A 21,328-nucleotide genomic window follows, 5' to 3' on the forward strand; every position below is an offset into this window, starting at 1 on the left:
AATGTCTATTAACAGGACCAAACTGTCCAAACATCCAAAGTGTCAGTACAAGAGTGCAGAGGCCTTTCACATGTTTATGAATCTACATAAAGACCACATGCAGACAGAACCTTCTCTCTGCTGCCTGTCCCTGGAGAAAAGGATGCTGTGAAGAACATAAAATAAGGGTGGAATATAATTTTTTTCCACACATTCTTCAGCATCAACACGACATCTCTAGAAGAAAAACCTGTAACATCTTCATGGAAAGAAATAACTATACATTACAGAAGTAACAAGCTTTACCCAGCCATATTCCTGCTGCTTACAAATTGCACATATCCCTTGGTGAAAAACTAATCTAGGAAATAAAAGAGACAGACATCAAAGGGAACATAATTCCAGCTTTTTTTATTCTTAGTTATAGCAGAAACCTACTGAGACATTCTGCACACAGCTTCAAAATAAAAAAAAAAAAAAAAAAAAAAACAAACAACAAAAGAGGTGGGGGGGAAAGTCTACACGAAGCTACAGAGTTTTCAACCACAGGCCTGTGCAGCATGAAAGAGTCTCTTCCCCTAAACTGCGTTGACTTACCACGGGAAGGGAACACAAAAATAGCTGCATTCTGATGCACTCAGGACACAGTCCTTGCTTTCCGAGTAGCACAAGGCTGGTTACACAGAATTCAGAGGAACAAAATCTCCCTCCTTGCAATTCCTGACACTTTTGAAGGAGCTTTGTTTTCTAGTTCCTCCCCTATTTCCCACAGGCTCCTATTGCCATAGTTCACTGCAGTAAAGCTGCTTTTCTAATTTCTGTTGAATGAACTGAAGGTAAAGTGTTGCTCAAGAAATAGTAGAGTTCCAAGATGAATTACAAACCTAATGCAAATTCACATTTCTACAACACAGTAAGTTCAATTTTGGGAAACTCTTCAACAGAGTAATTAATTTCAAACTTCTCTGAAGATGAAAAGAATCTTTCCATCTGAAAGTAAGTGAAGAAGGACATACAAAATTTATAATTTTTAGATAAACACTTGACAGTTCAGCTGAGGACACTAAGTTGTTCCAGTCCACAAAGCCAACACAAAAAATAAAACTATCGTGAAAGTGCACGTATAGTCACCATACTGTCAGGTCTGAAACTATTTTTTCCAGGTAACACCTTCACAATACACACAATAAAATTCTGGAAAACTAAGTTTTCAAAATTAACCTTAAGCTCAGCGGGTTTGAGCTGTAATATTTGGCTAAGTTTACATGTGAAGTTTTCAAAACTGTAATTCAAAAATTGGCCGAACTCTGCAAACTTCACAAACACTACCCACGCCCTTTCTTTTTTTTTTTTTTTTTTTTTTTTTTAAATGACAACCTGAGTGTAACCAGGAAAATTTCTAGGCCAAAGGAAAGCTTAAAGAGTGATCAGTTCTGTAACCTTATAAACGGGGCCACAAACATAACTCCTTAATAATGTGAAGAATAATATGTTTTTGATTTGACCGTACAATGTAAGAAAAAATAATGGGATAGGAATTTGATAGTCTTAACTTCCCAAATCCCATATGGTATGTTTATCATTTACCATATGTATTGTGTCTGATGCGCATATAAAGACTATGGATTTGAGACACTTTCTCAGATCAGCAGCTTGAATATATCGTATCCCACAGCTTAACGAGGTCCAAATGAGATGCAGAACATGCCCCATTTACTGTACAGGCGTGTCTGTTGTCATGGAAAGTGGTATTTACACGACCAGATTTAAGAGATACTTGTTAATAAGTGATACAAAGAAACAAAACTATATCCTTTTCTTAAACCGTTCAGTGTTTTGGATGTCTTAATTATGTCATTTTGTAATCTGAAACACACACAAGGAAGGCTAAGTATCGAACATTATCGCTTCCACTAAAAAAATATTCCCAAAATGGACATGAAGACACCTTATCGTTTCAGGTGCAACATTTTTGTTCAAATTCTGCTGTAACACAAAAATGAGAAACAAAACCTTTGAGTTCTCCCTTCTCATCTCCTTAGGCATGGACAGTAAAAACTCTTTTACTGGGTATAGAGATTGCTATCCATTAAGACTCAAATAGAAAAGCAGCTCTGGAAAAAAGCATAAAGAAACAAAGAAAGGGGGGAAAAGAAAATCGGAGTTGTGCGGAACTTGGCTGTTATGGTGTGTATGGTTCATCCAATCCTTTTCTTTGGCTTTGGTTCCCATCCCAAATGTTTCTCTGACTTCTGGGCTTGAAGAAAGCCAAAACTCAAAGTGAAACATTGCCAAATCCAACATATTTTTGCAGGTCTAAGGTCAAAACCATGCAAACCCACGGAGTTCCTCCTACCATCATAAATCAACCTGAGTTTCCCAAAATGTTCTTTTGTGTTCTGCATAACTTTTTTCACTAAACTTTTCCCAGTAACATTAAGATTTTAGCCATCAGTACTGCATTTAGTAACATGATTATATAGCTTCATAACATAATGGCTTTCTTACTCTATGACAGTTGTCATTTTTAACTTTCTCTTATGGGGTTTGTTTTTAAATACTACCCAGTGTCCTGAGTTTGCAGAGAAGCACAACCAAAGAAAAAATCCTTGGTCTTCGAGTGGATGATGCTGAATTTCTTTAAACTATTCACTCTTTTCCAGGCATTTTAAAAACATGACAAACAGTCTCAACACAGATTCCTATGAGACTTCTGAAAAATTTGACGACTTGTAAATTTATGAAGAATTATTTAATTTTTCAGAAAAGCACTTTGCTTCTTTACCAACATACTATGTTGGTAAATTAGTTGGCCAACTGCCCACTAACTCTACTTTTTAAAAAACAATTTCTCTTGATTTGTCCAATACAAATATCATACGTGGAGATAGTTTTCCAAATTTACATGGAACTCTTTTTAGAAACAGATGTCACGTTAGTCACCCTCCAGTTCCTACAAAAGTTAGAAATTCACATGTTTTTCACCTTTAATTTTCAAGAAGGTTAGCAAGTAAACTGCTTGCTACTGAGAGGAACTTGGCCTGACTACAAGCCCGCCCTACATTTAACAGGAGTTTGAACTTGGTGGTACCTTTCAACCTGAATTATCCCCTGATCATATGATGATGGCATTGTTAATTTTAGAGACTGTTGTGCAATGTCTTCTGCTGTCACCTCACTCTGAGATACATCTTCCAATACTTGCCTGTAAAAAGGAGTTCTAGAAGCAGAACCCACCCAAGTTCCTCCTCTGTGAACACTGGAAAAAGAAATATCTTTCATTTTTTTGACCTCATGACCCCATTTTCTGAAAGCACTCTTTATATGCCTTGATTATCTTTGGCTCTATAGATTCTCTGGCAGGCTTCCTCCTTCTGACACATTTGAAAATTACCAGTTTGAGTGAATTTCACTACTTATTCTTTATTGTGCTTCATGTATTTCATGGTCCACCTATTTGTGCTTTTTTTCCTTGCCAGGTTTTATGATTCTGTTTTTTTCAACCAGACAAATTTCAGTTTGGGGAAAGACTTTTTTTTTTTTTTTTTTTTTTTTTTTTTTTTTTTTTTTTGATAGCTTCCTTTATCCTGCTGTTTAACTGTGCTGGTTTCCGTTTGGTCTTATTAAAGCAGTTTATGATAGGTGGTATCCATTCCTCTGAGCCAATATAATTTTCTTTAAATAGCCTTCATGATGCCTGTAAAGATTTTATTCCTTTGACTGTCTTTTTTAAACACTTTTTGACGTGTAACAGCAATATGGATGCTGAATGTGACTAAGACTGAATGCCTCAGAAAATGCATGTCCTCTTAAGCAGACTTCCATTGGTTCATATTTCAAAGATTAATTCTATGAAGTAGAGATACTTTCCAGAAACACACATGCATTTCTACACTAACAGAAGTAGTCTACATAATTTCTTAAATTTATTCTGGATTCATACTATAGCTGACATATTCATATTACAGACTAGATTTTGTTCAATTACATTAAAAAAGGTAGTGGAAAAGTTCTTTTTTTCCCTTGAGAATACATATTCAGTGCTAAATATCTCAAATTTTCATGCAAACACTGAGCTATTTTTCAGCATCCCAACATTCTGAAAAACATTTACTAGCTCACTGAGTTTATTACTGATTACACTTTCCTTTAAAGCACAAATGCTATGGTTACATTCTGCCCAATTTACTGACTTTCAGTCACTATTTGAAACATCTGGCCACCTGTTTTATATTCAAGAACTAGTTTTGGGAACAATAAATTTGAGGGGCAAAAAATAATTAAGAAAACAGATGACAAAACAAAACACAGACCCTATCAGAGACACCAGGATCTTCAGAACCTTGCTGGAAGACACAGCTAAGGTTTCTATGCAGGAAGCTATTAGGTGATGTTTTATATGATAGCTTTCTAGTGTTCTTGTGATACACTTACTTCAGATTGAGAAAAACGAGACAAAAGAGGAGCTCAAGTTACTGGTTATCCTGCTTATAACACTAATTATTTTAGTGTTTATCAGTTTCATAAGAAAAAGGTTAACAAAGCCATCATGGATAAAGGATCAAAGCCTATGTTGAAAGAACAAGAGCCAGACAACAGCCTCTGGGCAATCTTTTCTAATGTCTGTATTAAGAGAAATAATTATATTTGCTAGGACTTGGCAGCCAAATGTTCTTACAAAAGAACACCCAGACAGAAAAGCCAATTTTGACAAGCCTTACAGCTGACTGTAGAAGGACTTTCTCACAAATTACAATTCCCATCAACAGATCAGATGTAAATGATGAATGACAATGGAGTGTTTCCATTTGTACTTGAGATCTGCTTTCTCAATGACCTTTTAAGTTTATTTTTTGTCTGTACAGGGTTTTTTTAATTATTTTGTCTTCACGTGAGAAACCTTTGTCTGACGAGGCAGTGGCAAAAATCAAATTAACTTTACTACAGCCAGGAATTCACCCCATATGCAGGAAAAAACAAAATTCTCTCTTCAAAATGAAGAGACTATAGCACTCATGTGACACACAGTTCACATTGTTATAATGTTCCTTTGAAGTTTAAAAAAACAAAGAGGAGGAGGGGATCACAAACACCTGGCTTTTATCTCTGTCATAACTTCTAGATGGCTAAATTATGGTAGTTCTCAATATGACAAAGGTATGTGACAGCTAAAGAGGAGGTGTAAAATGCTTCTTTCATTATGCCAATATACAACTGTGAAGAGAAACATGACTACCTATGCCAAATAATATTGCTCAATAAGACTTTATGCCACTAAAGAAATGCATTTGAAAAAGGATTTCTAATTCCTGTCACTAAAATATCATAGAAATACAAAGAATAACTTGCAATGCATTTTTTAAATATGAATAAATATTTAAATATATGAATATATATTTAAAAATATATGAAAAAATTCTGTATTCTGTGCATAGTTGTGGTTCCTCAGATTCAAAGTTAACATTTTCTAGTTCATCTACATTAGACTGATATTTTAAAATAAGTTCATTTTTTTCCCTATTTGCAATTATTAAAGGTGCCATAGAAAAAAAACCCAATTGTATTAATACATTTATTTAGTGAAAACATTGGGATGCAACAATATTCCTAATCTGTCAAGCTTTCTCCAAGGTGTTTGTAGAGCAGTCTGTCAGATGCAGAAAGCTAAACAGACTTTCCCAAGGAAAAGAAGAAATGGAAAAATATAAACAGAAGTAATGGATCAAAGAAATGCTTGTTAAGGACCCTTGCTGTAACTTGAAAGAAGAGCCTTCTGTAAAATTTAATGTACTGCACTCCAGTGTTTGTTGTTGAATTATCTGATTATCTTGACAATTCTGCTTAAAAAGAGCTGCCTCCAAACTGCAAATATCAGTACTCTTCTCTTCATGTGCAGCTATTATTCACCATCCTCATTTCCCTTGTCTTTCATGTGCTAAACACAAACTTTTGATCACTCACTGGACAAAAAACTAAATCAACTTCACCTGCACTAAGTACCTCAATCACTAACAATTCATTAGCAAAAATTTTAGTATCATGAGTAGAACATTCTGAGTCAGCAGTTCAGGCAAGTAAAGGGAATATTGGATAGACAAAGTCTGTGCTCCTTACTGGTGCCATCAACCATCTGGGAACCTTGCACAAAACCTTTATTTCTTATGCCTCAATTTCATTCAATATATGACTTACACATCTATTCTTTAGACACTCTGAAATCTATTAATAAAGCCTGTTTTTTCAAATTTGGGAGTTCTTAATTTAACACTGATTTTTTTTTTTTTCCTTTTTTTTACCTTACAATGAAATTTGGCCCTGGAATTTTCTACTGAAGTGTCTCACATGAAAGCTTCTCAGAGCAAAGATGGGGTTACAATAAATAATTTCCAAGGTAGGAGTGTTCTAGACAAGATTAGATATGAAGGTTCTTCGCCTCCCTTCTCCTTCCAGTCTGTACACAAGGGAGCCTGTAAGTAATACTGTATAAGGCCATTCCAGAACACTCATAATGAGAGGTAAGTATAAATCTGGCTTCTTAACAACCAACCAAAATAGTTCTACTTGGACTTACTCAAGCAGAACTTTTCTTGCTGACCAGATGTATTAGTAACAGACTTCCAAATGATCTATGGAGAGTGACAAACAGCAGCAGCAGCTCTTACTAGTTACTAACCAGGTAAACACGAGACCAAATTATGGAACCAGGTAGAAATCTGAGCTTGATGCAAACCACAGGAAGGTTTTTGAAAACCTTTTTATGTTTTCATCCAGCCTATCAAGCTTTCAGCAAAAATGTTATAGCTTGTGTATAAGCTACAAATGTAAGAAAGTATATGGAGGGAGTTTGCACAGAATTTAGGTAATTGGTTGTATTCTTAGAACGTATTTACTTTTTTGCTTCTTTATTATAGGAAAACAGCTTTCACTTGCAGTAATTGAAAGTGAAAAATCTATAGGTGACGTTTTTAAGCAATGCTCAAATTGGAAAATCTATGCTAATACTAATTTCCATTACACTTCTTTTATATTATGGGGTTAAACATCATATATTGAAGGAAGCTGCACAAGTAGGGTCAGGAATTTTATTGCAATTTCACTTTGTAGAATTTCAATCTAAATCATTGCTTTTGTCATTGACTGTAATTTATGTACTATAGAGTGTTTAAATACATAATTTAGTAAAATATTAGATGAGCTATAACTCAATGTAAAAGTTAAAAATGAGCTATATGTGGAATGCTATATTGGACAGTCATGTGCTGAAATACTAACATCTAATATAATGAGGTTATTGATGTAGAGTTGACATATAACTCGATTTGCAGATGCCCTACTGACTAACCTTTTGCAACTATATCTCAGTGTAAACCTGTGGTAATTATTGCTGGGTAGGGAGAGTTGGTTTAACTGAACTATTTCTTTTGATGCATGTGAATGGAATTGCCCCCTGGAGACTACAGGGGTCCTGCATGTGTGAGTTATTACATATTGAGGGGGAGAAAAAGAAGTTGTATCACATTAAATTTTTTCTGTTTCCTATTGTTGCAGTTTTGTTTTTTCCAACAACAGCTTTTCCTTGCAGTGCCTTGCCATATATGCTCTTTTCAACTAACAAAGCACATAGTAGAAATAACTGATTTTATTTAAACATCAAAGTACTTGTCAATAGTTGCACTTCACAGATTTCTGAATAACTACAAATCTAGAAGTCCACATTTCATTCTTGGGTAACTTAAGCTAGTGAATTAACATTACACAGACAATACTGAAAAACATTACGTTTCTGACTTAACTGTAGAAACTGAGAAAGATGAGAAAGTCGGTATTCAGACTTTCTGATACGGGATACTCTACAAGTCTTTGTAATAGTGCAAAAAGTGCATTAAAAATTATACATAATATTCTATTATACTGTGTACTTGCATAAAACCCCAAAATTAATAGATTGTGATATTTCTAAGAATAAAAACTATGTTATTTTATACTTACTTGTATAATGGAATACACTAGTCAAAAGAAAGGATATGACAACTACATAGAACAGTTTTGCTGATAATGCTTTGCCCAGTACATTTTTTTTTCCATATTATATCTGGTTAGACCAACACAGCACAGAACACTGCATGACTTCTGTCAACCCACCAATTATGACAAAGGAAAAAAACTTAAGAGGCTGTGATTCTAGTAGAAACTGATCTGCAAGTGAGATTTTCACATGTTGTCTATAGGGACATTTTATAACAGGAGTGGTTTTGGCTTCTGGGGATTACACTGCACAACGAAAACAAATGTCAAAGTAAATCCCCCAAAAAACCCACTTCTGGTATTGATCCTCAGACCTACCAATCAACCTTCCTGCCCTCTGTAGATTCTCAAATACCTTTCTTCATCTGAAACCTTTTAGAAATATTTACTTCAACGTAATCTTAAACTACTGGCTGAAGTTCAACACACGCTTCAGCAACACATATGGAATTTATCTATACGGAACTGCCACAGGCCAAGGAAGGAAAATTCCTAACTGTCCATCCCTGTTTACAATCTGAATTTATATTTATATTATGTTGGAAATCTGAAGGTAAGTACACTAGCTGTGTCTTCCACAGTCTTACATGTGTTTGAGTGGATTATCGTGACATTTGTAAGTATGCATATCTAATCTGGTAATAATTTTTTAATATATTGTACTACAGCATCACAGATTTACTCATTTTTTTCTATTTCCTTGTCTTCACTCTGAGTTGTGGGGTTTCTATAGAGTCATTATCAATGAGTACAGAACAGACTTTTGTTAAATGTCTATTAAAAATTTATGTTCAGCTCCACGAAAATAACCACTTCAAGAAGATGCAATTCCTGCCTTTTTCCTAGATATTTACAAGAGAAAAAAAAAGTTCCCTGAATTGGGTGAAGCTTATAATATGCTACACATTTTGCTGAAGGCTGGACATTTTTGAGCTTGTAGTTTCTACTACACACTATCTTGGCAAAATCCACCCACAATTAGAGAAGCAGAGAAATACCAAAGAAGTACCCATGAACACATCTCTGCTGCTCACAGTTGTGCAATCTCCTAAATTCTCTCCATTTTCTAGTACATAACTCTTGCTTTATAAGGGTGAAACTATCTGATATGTACATGAACACTCATTTTCTTTCAAATTGACTGAACTTCATCTTAACCACTCAAATACAAAATTTTACAGTCCCCAAAGAAACTATAGTTTGAAACATACAATACCATATGCTAGTTTTCAGGCATTAAAATGAAGAGAATTATGTTGATATGTTAGAGAAAACTGGCATAAAATATTGACTTTCACATTTCTTCATATGTTCATTCATTAACTTCATAGACTATACAGAGAGAACTTAGCCAAAAAAATTTCAAAAATTGCTCACTTGCACTTGAAATCAACTCACTTATTAAAAAGTATTTGCAACAGCTTGAACAAATATATCCAGTCCCAAAAAGAAACCAAACAATTTAGTGCAAAACTTTGGAAATAAAATTGTCACTGAAATTATTTCTGTATGGGCTACAATAGTAAAGAGAACATCTACAACATGAGATGATCACAGTCTTGAATCTTAAACATCAGATGCATCATTACACTTCTGTTTTAATTGTAGAAAAGTTTTGGTAAAATAAGATTTTAACTCACTACAACTATAATAGAAATTAATTTATATTCTGCATTTTCCCCAAACAAGGCCATGGGTACTTTTACAGGAGAACTTAATTCTCTGTCGCTTACCCCATCTTCTGAATTTGTCACTGAACTGGCTCCAATAAACAGCTTAGACAAGGATTGAAGGGCTTGGTGTAGCTGACTCTTATGCAGACTAATAAAAAAGCTAGGTTTTGTTTCAAAATATTCCTATCTGATAGCAGAAATCTTAGGGAGAAGGAAGATCTTCACAGGCATTGCAGGCCATATCTTATCCTTCCTCTTGTCTCTGAACATATTTCAAAAATCTATCTAAAATATATCTCATCTGCGTGTTCTGATTGCTCACATTATTAAGAAAGGAAAATCAAGAGTGGTCACCTCGTTCCCCTCAACCTCTGCCCACAACCAAATGAGAGGCAGCGAGCAATTCTGCAAATCCACACATCAGAGCTAGACCACACCTTACAATTCACACACACACATTGTGGAAATCACAGGAGTGGTGCAAATAGGGAAAATCCCCATCTTACCTCTATCTTCTGCCCTGCAAAAATTACCAGCTTTCTATAGACAGAAACACACAGAACCCCTAAACACTGAGAATTATTAAAGCTGTCCAGAAAGATATAGGTCTACCTTAGGATGGATGCTAAAATTAGAATTTACTTTTAATACAATAGCTCACGATTTTGACCTCTTAAAAGGTTGTGCTTTGTCACTGCATATGAATTTCAGCACTACTAATACAAAGCTGTGTGTTTATGCAATGAATTCTCCCCTGCCTTGTGTCAGCTCCATACACTAATGCCTGTCTGCATAGCAGGCAGGACTGCTTCCTCTGTCTCTGCACTGATTACACTGCTCTGTTCATTTTTGTTTGCAAGACTTCATCTCACAGCCTAACTTCCTCTTTTTATTAATATTATACTATCAAAACTTTCGAGACAATGCAGTAGGAAATACACTGCATTAAGAGAAGTCATAGTAAATTCATAGTAATGGCAGGTATACCCCTTGTTTAGGCCATGCTATTTTATAAGACACAAAAATAATGTACAGCAATGTGCAACGTGTTGGGTCTATTTTGTATTTTTAGAGTTATCATGGAGTTGAAAATTATATGGTGAAGCACACAGTGACAAATAAAGAAACAAATCCAAGGTTAAGGATTCATGCTGACTAGCTGTGAAATCTCTTGGGAGCTATTTTCAGTGATTAAGACATCACAGATATTCACATGGCAAGAATCAGAAAGCAGTAATATTAACTAGCCAGTTTTTTCAACTCTTTTGACAGGACTTCCTCCTGATCATGTTTTATTCATTACTTAAGACCAAACTTCCAGCCAGTATAGAGTTATTGGAAAACTGGAACGCTTGCCTTGCCTCACTACATCCCATGAAAAAGCATGACTGACAAGCTGAACTCTCTTTAAAAAGTGAGCTATTTACACCTGGGAAACGTATATGTGTACACAATCTGTTCCACAGTACTGCAGGCATAAACCATTGATCAAGCTGCATCTATATGACATTTGAAATCAATGAGAACTACACATTGTCTCACTCAAAAACAATATTGTTACTGAAATATCTCTTTTCCGCATGTGGATTTCCAGCCAAAGAAAACCCAAGCTACCTCAAAGAGAATTGTGACAAATTACCCAAACATTTAAAACATAAGGAGAGTCAAAAACTTTGCCAGAGAGATGAACTGGAAGAAAGGGGGAAAACACCCAGAAGCTGTGCAGATCAGGGCACAATAGGGTATTAAACTCACTAACTTTTATTCAGGTTCATCCCTGCACTTTTTTTGTGACACGTATGCATTGGACAGTTTGCACAAAATTTCCACAAAGAAGTGTTTCTAGGCTTAGATCACTTATTGAATTGATATATTACATCTATGAAAAGCATAATCAGACAAAAGTGTACATTCAATTCCCTTTGAGGCTATGTCATGAGACACATAGGAATATTATTAGTGCACCCTCTCATTGCTTACTCTAGAGAAACAAAAAGACTTTGTTGTTGTTATTACAGCAGATTTGAAAATCAGAATCAAAGCCAAATGCACTCAAGTTCTCAGTGTTATGCAAATGTTTCCTTTCCCAATTCTACTGAGGTACCAGTGTTACTGGAAGAAATATATTCCACGCAGAATCAAGAAAAATTAATCTCAGGGAATAAACAAGTCTCACATCTCTAACGTTTCAAGATCCTGCAAAGAGACTTGAAGAATTACTCACAAATCTATGACATGATATCTGTATAGTTTTTAGGTCAGTGTTTCTCAAAAAGGCTTATCATTTTTAAGACTGACAAAAAAAAGAGAGAAAAATGAAGGCATGAAAAATGAAGACACCATTCTCAAAAAAATTCATGATAAAGTGTTCAAGGTCCAGCTCTCCTGCTGTGATGCTTTATGTAATATATGACCATCATGTCTGGCAAGATTCGCACAGGTCTGCCCTTGATTTGTGTTAGGAAAAAACAGAAAACCTCACAACTATTCTCCATTCCCAAGAATTAATCTGGCTTCCTGATGTTTCCAATTTTACAGTGATCCAAAGAGCCCCCCAAAACCACACCTGAAGCATCACTCACAATTAGAGGATAGCTGAGGGAGACCAAAGTGAATTCCCTCCCCAGGCACCCCAGAGCACTCTCCATCACAGCAGTGGCCCCGGAGTGCTGTGAGATGGGGCCACCAGAGACTCAAACTTGCCCTGCAAGCATGACACTGGGACATGAACCAGCTTTGAGATGCTTTTACCTGAAAAGATTGTGGAAAGTGTCACCAATACACATGGTGCTACAAGCCTCAGGAACTATCACATACTGTTGAAGCTTCCAAGAAACTACAGACTTCTGAACCTCTTCACAGCCATCAGAGAGCAGGTGAACAGCTAAATGGGTACAGCTTCAGCCCCTACATGAGCTGTACAGAATGGGTGGCACTTGACAGCTTCAGTTTGCCCTGAGCAGCTCCTGAATGGTCCATGGACAATCGTTCTCACTCTCTTATTTCATCTTTTCCACTACTTCTGCAAAGGGACTGAGACTTGGCTGGAGTAAATGTAATTTGACCAGTGTGACTGCTCTTCAATTCTCAGCTGAGCTTATCACAGCCAGGCAACAGCCAGCTTATCACAGCTAGCCAACAAATACAGTCATTACATCAGGCCAGAGAATTTTAGGATACACTTTTCCCCTAACAGCTCAATACATCATTCACAAATGTAACAAGTACACTGTAGACACAAGCACTGTGTCTTATAAATGCAGGGTGTTTCCACTAAAAGCAGTAGAAGTTATTATGAACAGTAAGAAAAGGTGGTCAGATCCCTATGGTTTACTAAGATGTTAATTAAACATTTATTGAAATACCAACTAATATTGTTTTTAATTAGCAGATGCATAGTACTACAAGAATTTTTTTCAAAGTATACCATGTATCTCACATCATTTGTCTCCCCAAAAATGCTGCCTCATTTAAATCCTTAGATCACTGCTGTTACTTTTTACACAACTCCATGAAGGAGGAAAGGCTGTCTTAGAAAAATTATGAAAAAAATTTCCTTTCTATACGAAGGCTAATCGACTGGAGCTTTAGAATTTGTTTGGCTTTTCAACCAGTCAATCACCTACTTATCAGATTCATATAACAAGACTCGATGCTCTCACCTAGAATTTGTAATTACCTTACACATATAAAACAAATAAACTACCAGTGAAAAACTTTAAACCAAAATACTTCCCTATCAGCAGAATAAATGTACATCAGAGTCATGTCACCTGCACTGTGACATGACTATTCAATGTCAGAGTATTTACTTTATTTGCAAGATTCACTACAGTGATTTTGTAGAGCAATAAAACCTCCCAAAATCATGCAATCCCAGGGAAACCTCAAGCTAACATGCATTTTTCAGCATTAAGAAATGCTTGAGAAGAAATAAGCCAAGGAAATGTGGAAATCTTTGACACAGGAAGTACAACAACCAGTTATGGTAGCTGATTGCCAGTATGGCAGAGAAGGCAGGATTATCCCTACCAGCTATCCAGCAGCACAGACAACCAAGACTCCCTTTCTCCTGCTGTTCTTGCAGCTACTGGGAATGTAGAGCACCTACTGATAGGCAGAGGCAGCTGGGATTCTCTCCTTTTCACTTTCCCAGCAGCCCAGCAAGTGAAGGATGGGCCACAACACACACCAGATATATATATATATATATATACACACATATATATATATTTTACTGAAAGTAAAATGTTGAAGTACATCATATAAAAATACTGACATTTTAAGGCATAGTAACAAGAAATACCAGTTCTTGGTTAACTGGTTTTCATAAATGGTTCTCAGTGTACAGATGCTTTACAGGAAGTGAACGACACAGAAGAGCTATACACCAGATGGGGTACTTTCTTTCTAAATTCAAGCCATTCAGCCTCACCACCTCCATTTGGTATACCGATTCTCATCTCATGACTAGAAACCTCCAGGTATAGCAGTTACATCAAAGATCCTGAGAATGGCTTCTATTCTCTAGTTACCACCCCACTGTAATAGATTTCCAAAATAATACTGAAAAAATAAGCTTAATTTATTCTCTTTACTGAACCACTGTAATTACAAGTAGCTGTTCAACACCGAAATTTAATTTTGATCTATCATATTGTCAGACCAAATCCTTCACAAGCTTTTATTGCTATACCACGTGCAGTGGAATGCATGGTGATGCAATCAGTATGTAATGACCAAGGCTGTAAAGTAAACGTAACACTGCACAGATGCATAAATAATGTATCATTTCCTGAACTTGGTTCTGACATAAAGCTTCACCAACACAAGCCTAAAGAGAGATGTGGTGTTAATTTTTCCGTTTTGCATATAGGAACACATGAGAAATACAACCATATGAAGCATGAGAAGGTCAAATTCCATCCACTGGAAATTTTCCAGAAACAAATTATATTAACCAGATCAAGGCAAAATTGATATTTTGCACTGTAAATTGCCTATAAACACTGGGCATTGAGACATTGATGTTGTCAACAGAAATCAGCACTTCTTTTCGTGGTTTTTCACAGTCAGATCTCAGAGAGTACTTTTTAAGTCAAGCATCAAATTTGTGGCCTTGAACACAAGTTCCCTGGTATGTAATGTATCACTTAAACAGATCAGCTTAAGAACAATAATTTCTCAACCACTGAACTCAGTAACTCACAAACTGTAGAAATTCTCCTGGAGTAAGTCTCAAAGTCTCTCTGAAATACAGAAGAGATATACAAATACCTTTTCTTTCCAACTGTAAGAAAAAACAGTTGCTGGTGTAGTAACTATGCAGAGGTCTTCAAATTCTATTGGTTTTTTCCTCACCCTAAATAGTAAATATTTCATGGATACAACTGAGGTGAGCAGTGCACCCTCTGGTAGAAGAGGAAGGAGCCATCAGCTCTTTGTGGGAAGAGATTCATTACACATTCTGGAAGACACACAGTGGAACAGAAGTGTATTTTCTTTGACAGCTTTAAAAAACAACTGAAAAATAAACTCACTTGTAAATGTTGGGAGTTGTCCGTCATGTTGTCCTCTCGCCTACGAACTTCTTCCAACAGCTGTGCATTCTTCTTTTTCTCCAATTGCTGATTGTGCTTCAGATTGGCAACCTTCTTGCTTTGGTCCTTCATATGTCTAAGAATTGCACACACACACCCATTAGTATTAACGACTGCAATCACTTCTCTCACAGTAGAGATTAATTTTGTGACTACAACACAGGACATGATCTCTCTAACAGACACAAGTACTCCAAGTATCAGTTGTAGCAATAAAACTTCATCTTGTTTTCAAGATGGCATTCCAAACCAGCTTTCAGATTATACAGTGGTAAAGCAATTATTTGGGTTTACAAGATTTTTCTCTTTTTATGATTTGCTCACAAAAACTCATACATATTCTGAGCTCTATACAGAAAAATTGTTGACAGAGGGAGATTATTCAACAATCTCAGGAACAATTTTAATAAGGGCTTCAAATAGTATTAATTTCAAAGGAAGCAGAAGTTGAAGGTGATGACTAATGTATGTTGCAAAATTCTATTTTTATTCTATTTTATTTAAAACCTGGACTACAAATACAGTGTTTAGGAGGATTAAACTGTAATGGGCTAGAAGGTCAGGTCATAAATACGACATGACGAATAAGGGATGCCTTTACAAATAGCTTTATATGTGACAAAAACATTTCTATCATTTTTAATAATGGGACTACTTTCTACAAAAGATAAGCAACAAACAGATTTATGAGCCATTCCTAAGAAAATGAAACAATCTTTGCCACCATTACATGTTTTCTTTTGTTAAGATTGTATTAATAAAAAAAACTCAAATTGTTTCAATATTTAATTATCTTTTATTGTGGATGTTATTAATTAAGTTACCAGAAGCATTTCTGAGACTTAGCATACACCTTTTTAAGAAAGAAGGCAAACTAATTTTGCCTAGTAGGTAATGAAAACATCTCCTTGCAGTAATAATTCCTACCTGCTTGAATTCTTAGATATTATTTTCTAGACTTTCTTTGACTTGAAGGAATTTGTTCCCTTTTATCTATAAAAAATAAAAGTCACGTGCAAATTCCTAATGAGATCTACTCACTAATCCTATTGTGGCAAATGAAGAGAATATTATTCAATGTCCAAAAGGACTACTGAAAATCCCTCCTTTGCTTTCACATCAGAAGCAGTGGAAAAAAGTTATAGAATACATTTCTTGCACAGATTTTATTATACTAAAGAAACTGGGTCATTTGATATTTACTTCTATCATTGGAATCTTTGTCCTACCAGTGTTTTTTTCACTATTTATTTATACTGAAAAATTAAGAATTAATATGCAATCAATAAATGTGCCATGGTATTAAAAATTCCTAAAAGACACTTCATCTAAAAGTAAATATGGCACATAAGAGAATTAGTCAATTATAACTAAAGAAAAACTAAGTGCAACTTGCCCAGAAAAAAAAAACATATACAACTGGCTCAAATATAGGTTATTTGCTTGCAACTCCAAGTGAAAATCAGTTCCCTGTCATGAGTCTGTCCCGTAATTGTAAGCACAGACTTACTCAGCATAAAACCAAAATGAATATTGGAAAAAAACTACTTCCACAACTTCATATATAAACATATTTGGCAGGAATTTTGGTGGTGCAATATGGCTTTGTGCTGTTAAAACATAAATTGGTTTCCAATCTCATGTGGAGTAAATGATAAATTCATGTAAGTTTAAACTCTGAAAGAAGTTCAATTTTATGCCAATGCTAGCCGCTTCTTTCATCACCCCTCCCTCACACAACTTCCCATTTCAGCTTTTGTCTAATGCCACACTGAAAAGCAGAACATGGTAAAGCTGCAGAGGAAAACATCTGGTGCCTGTGATATGCAAAATCTTGAAGAGAAGGAAATAAAAGAAAGCTCTGTCATGGACTCTCTTTATTCTACAACTGGCTACATACCTATGGAAATGAAAAGGCTACAGTTAAAAAGCCTAGCTGAGGAATTTTCTTTTAGGCCTGCATTACATGTACTGGGGGAGTTCATTGCAGCAAATAAGTACAAAAACATATTCCCCACCAGCTTTCTTTTTTTAAATATTAAATATAATCCTTGGCCAAGTAGAATTTTTGAGTTGCTTGCTCTGGAATGTTTTCATGTGACTCTTCTGTTTCTAAAATGCTTTTGAATAAAATAGAAGATTAGGATAAGTAAACAATATGCATGAGAAATAGAAAAATATTTGGGAATAGTACCCAATCAGCATAAAATATCATATGCCATGACCATAGAGGATATATGAAAAAAAATCCACATAGCTTACCAGTAGCTATGCTGATATGAATAGTTGACTCTACATTACTCTTTATCATGTGGAATTCATTTCATGTGTTCTGCTACACTGCTTGAATTTAATGCTCTAAGACCACAAAATTCATTAGACAGAATAAAATGAATAAAGGACTACTGCTTAAGACAGAATAAAATGAATAAAGGACTACTGCTTAAGACATGTGTCTTTAAAATCTGAAGTGTGTGTTGTAGGGGTCTGGTCAGTAGAATTCCTCTTACCATCACAAGTTAATAACTTTCTGCTAGCACAGCATTTTCTGATAGTGTTATTGCCCCTGAGCAGGAAGATGAAATCCACAGCTCTCTGATTTTCCACATTGTTATAGTTCATTTTGAAGTCAGTCACCTATTATCTTTTAGGGTTAATTTTATTATTATTATTATTATTTATCTACTCTCTTTTAGGTTAATTCTTTAATCTCTGAGCCAGACATTACAGTCATCTCAAGCTAGTTATTAACCAACACTCAGCTGCATTTGTGATTTTACAAACTTCAGAGAACTGGAAAACCAGGCTACAAACGAACTCTAAAGCACCCAAGTCCACAGTACACTGAAGTGGTGCCAGCACTATATCTGGATTAAAGAAATGATGTTCTGAGCTCGTAAACATTTAAGAAACAAAGCAGACTGAAAAGCAGCGTAGATGACTAACTCTTTGCACAGAGCTTTATCTTGGCCAAACATTAAAAAGTAGGATTAATGACAGTTTTTCAGATAACAAATTTACATGCGTTTGTGTTGTGAGGGCTAAAGCCAGTCAGCAACTGCTATAAAATATCTAGCAGCTTAGGAACAAAAAAGAATTCAGAGTGAAACTAAACTGTCTTGAAAACAGATCTAGAATATAAACACATCTTGAATGGTTTATAATAAAAATAAATTTTAAAAAAATTTAAAAAGTAAATAGGTTCTGTTCTGTTCCAGCATTATAAATTGAAGGATGTTATAGGCATCTCCTAGCTCATTTGGTAATTCAATATCAGAGAAGCAGTATTCAACAAACACCCATGCCACATAAATACTAGATGCCAATAATATTGGAAGTTAATAAAGAAGAGATGAACACCAGGTAAAAGAAAAAATTCTAAATAAAACCTTAGTATTTTAGTAGATTAGACATTCTCTCGCTCCTAAAGAAGAGAAAAAGATTGTATAAAGTAACATACCTCTCTAGAAGCTACCTTACTACTCATTAAGTTTATTAATTTCTTATGCCTAGATCAAGACATTGCTCTTAACTAACATTCATTCACCTTAGATATGCTACTCCATAAAAATCAGCCCCATTCCTCTTCCTGCATGTTTCTGACCTGGGATAATTTTTTATCATCTTTCTCAACACATACTGTGGACAATGCTCTACAGTCATTAATGTGCACCTCGACTGGGCACTAGACATAAAATCAGGTATCTAAATGACAGGATTGCCACACCTCTGTTTTCCTCAGCATCCAACAATTTTTTGAGAAAAGTGGCCTCAGAATGCCAGCACTGGAGTCAACAGACTGCAGCAGCTCTGACTTCTCATACTGCTCAAGAACTATCATCTGCTAAATATTTAGATACACTCAGAATATCATAGATCCAAGCAAGACAGAAAAAAGGAAAAGACAAAAAATTCTCAAACAGCCCTTTAGCTTTATCTCTTATGAAGTCCAGCCCAAAGAACTTAAGAGTCCATCAATCTTCCTGGGCAAACAGCAAGATGCCCTTACCTCAAATGCACTGTTCATTCTATTTCATCTTTTAACTGAAATGTCTTTGTAGCAAACAGACATCAGTGCCACAGAGACCCAGACCCTTGATCAGCAGAAAGATAAACAGCAAAACAGTAGCAGCACGTAGTTCCTGCTGGTACGAATATAACTGTGATGACTACACTTTAACCATGTTTGGGGCTTTTTCTTGTTCTGGAGTAGCACACAAATTGATCTCGTAGGTCTAACTATAGGACATTTAATTCCTTCAGTTCAACTTTTTAAGGCAAATATTAAACACTAAGTTTCTGCATATATGTGAGTCGCATTCAGATTTTATTTTACAGTAGTGTGTGTTGTCTAACCTCCAATGCTTTCATCTCTGATAGCTACAGAAAATCACACTATTTCATTAAATTCCCTGCTTTAATTAGCCACCTGGGTACCTTGGCCACAAAGCTGGTAATGTCAGCCAAAAATAAGTGTTACATGTTAGTATAGCCTTTACTCTATTTCATAAAGGTTTTTTTTCCCCCTCAAAGCATCCAAAAAATGCAGACATGCAAAATACTCCCAAGAGAAAAATCTGTAACATTTTCTAAAGGAATATGTCTCTGCAATAATTTTAATCACTTTAAATAGCATTTCAATGGGACCAGCTGTCTGCAAGTCAATCAAAGAATTCTCCAGTGTGCAAGGAAGCTGTGCTCCTCAGCAGACAAAAGATAACAAAATCAGAGCGCAAAGAATGTTTTCAGGGAAACAAGCAAGAATAGAAAAAAAACCAACCCCAAACCAAGCCAACTATATCTATTTTATGAAATACAATTTAGTCAAAACAAGTAAGCTATGTAAAATAAGAAATTCTCAAAAATGTGTTTTAAAATTCAATATAGTACACTTATTTTAAATAAACAAACACCTTCACCCATTGTTCTAGGAAGGCACTGGGTAGAATATTACCATCATCATTACTTGAAAAAAAGTATTTTTGTTTTTAACAGATCATCTCTTTCTCCTTTATAAATAGCCCACACCTTTACAAAGAATTCATGTATGTGAGCAGTGAAACAAATCTTATCATTTTACTAGGCACTCTGGGTCTCCACAGCTAGTCATGCAGAAGACCTGATCCTGTAAATCCCAACCACGTGAACATCCATTCCAAATTACATTACTTTAGTAGGACTCAGTAGAAATATTCCTAGCAGTTCAGTTCTCACTGTCTTAAGAATGAGAGTCTCTGCAGGTGCTTCACTGAATCATGACTAAACCAGCATAAGGGTAATGCTTCAAAATGTAGGTCTAACTTCATTGAAATCCAAAAGCTAGAATTGTGTTAAGATGTAAGCAAAGTTAAGTACTGTTTCTGGCACTTTCATGGAATTAAAATGCACTTGCTACTAACTATCTCTAAACCCGAAAAACAAAGATGGGCTGGCGCTAATAGACTACAAACACCACAAGAGATGTTAAGAGGGGTATTGACAGACACATTCCTGACACAAACAAAGACACTGTTTATTCACTTAGAGCCCAGAGACTGATTTTTCTGTAGAAAATAGATATTACCATGGTAAGAAAACCTCTACTTGTGATATGCTGAATTTTTAATATAACAAAGAAAAAATTTTAATATAACAAAGAAAACATATCTTGAACAAAGGCAATTTTTTCTAAAACAAAGCCCTCATGCTTGACTGCTGAATTAATAACTTAGACTATAGTCACTGTAAGTTTTATAATATGGTAATAAAAAAACTAATCAGTGACTTTCTGTGCTGTCATTTGCATTTAAAACTTTCATGTTGGTTTTTTTTTTCAATCAAGATCCTATAACCTAAAGAATTATTAGTGTCCAAAATATCTTCTAAAATCTAGTATCTCCTTATTCTTAGCTTTTCTTATTTTCCTTTTGTTAACTAATACAATTATCACACTGATACCAAATTAAATACCTTAAATGAATAAACAAAAGCAGCTATCCCAACCATTAAGAAATTAATTGGTCTATCAAATTTTAACATTAAAAGCAGAAATACTCCTACAGCCAAAGACCC

General features: G+C 35.3%; 1 protein-coding gene across 14 annotated transcripts in view; it reads right to left on the minus strand.

Annotated features, from left to right (window-relative positions):
- ERC2 (ELKS/RAB6-interacting/CAST family member 2) overlaps window positions 1–21,328 on the minus strand; it is a 431,010-nt gene that overhangs the window by 223,265 nt on the left and 186,417 nt on the right. For all 14 annotated transcript variants that reach the window (XM_039558888.1, XM_039558887.1, XM_039558889.1 and 11 more), the window contains one exon: window positions 15,218–15,353. In XM_039558888.1, coding sequence (XP_039414822.1) covers window positions 15,218–15,353 — 136 coding nt within the window. The remainder of the gene's footprint in view (window positions 1–15,217; window positions 15,354–21,328) is intronic.

This window comes from Corvus cornix, chromosome 12, assembly GCF_000738735.6.
Source record: "Corvus cornix cornix isolate S_Up_H32 chromosome 12, ASM73873v5, whole genome shotgun sequence".
Classification (NCBI taxonomy): domain Eukaryota; kingdom Metazoa; phylum Chordata; class Aves; order Passeriformes; family Corvidae; genus Corvus; species Corvus cornix.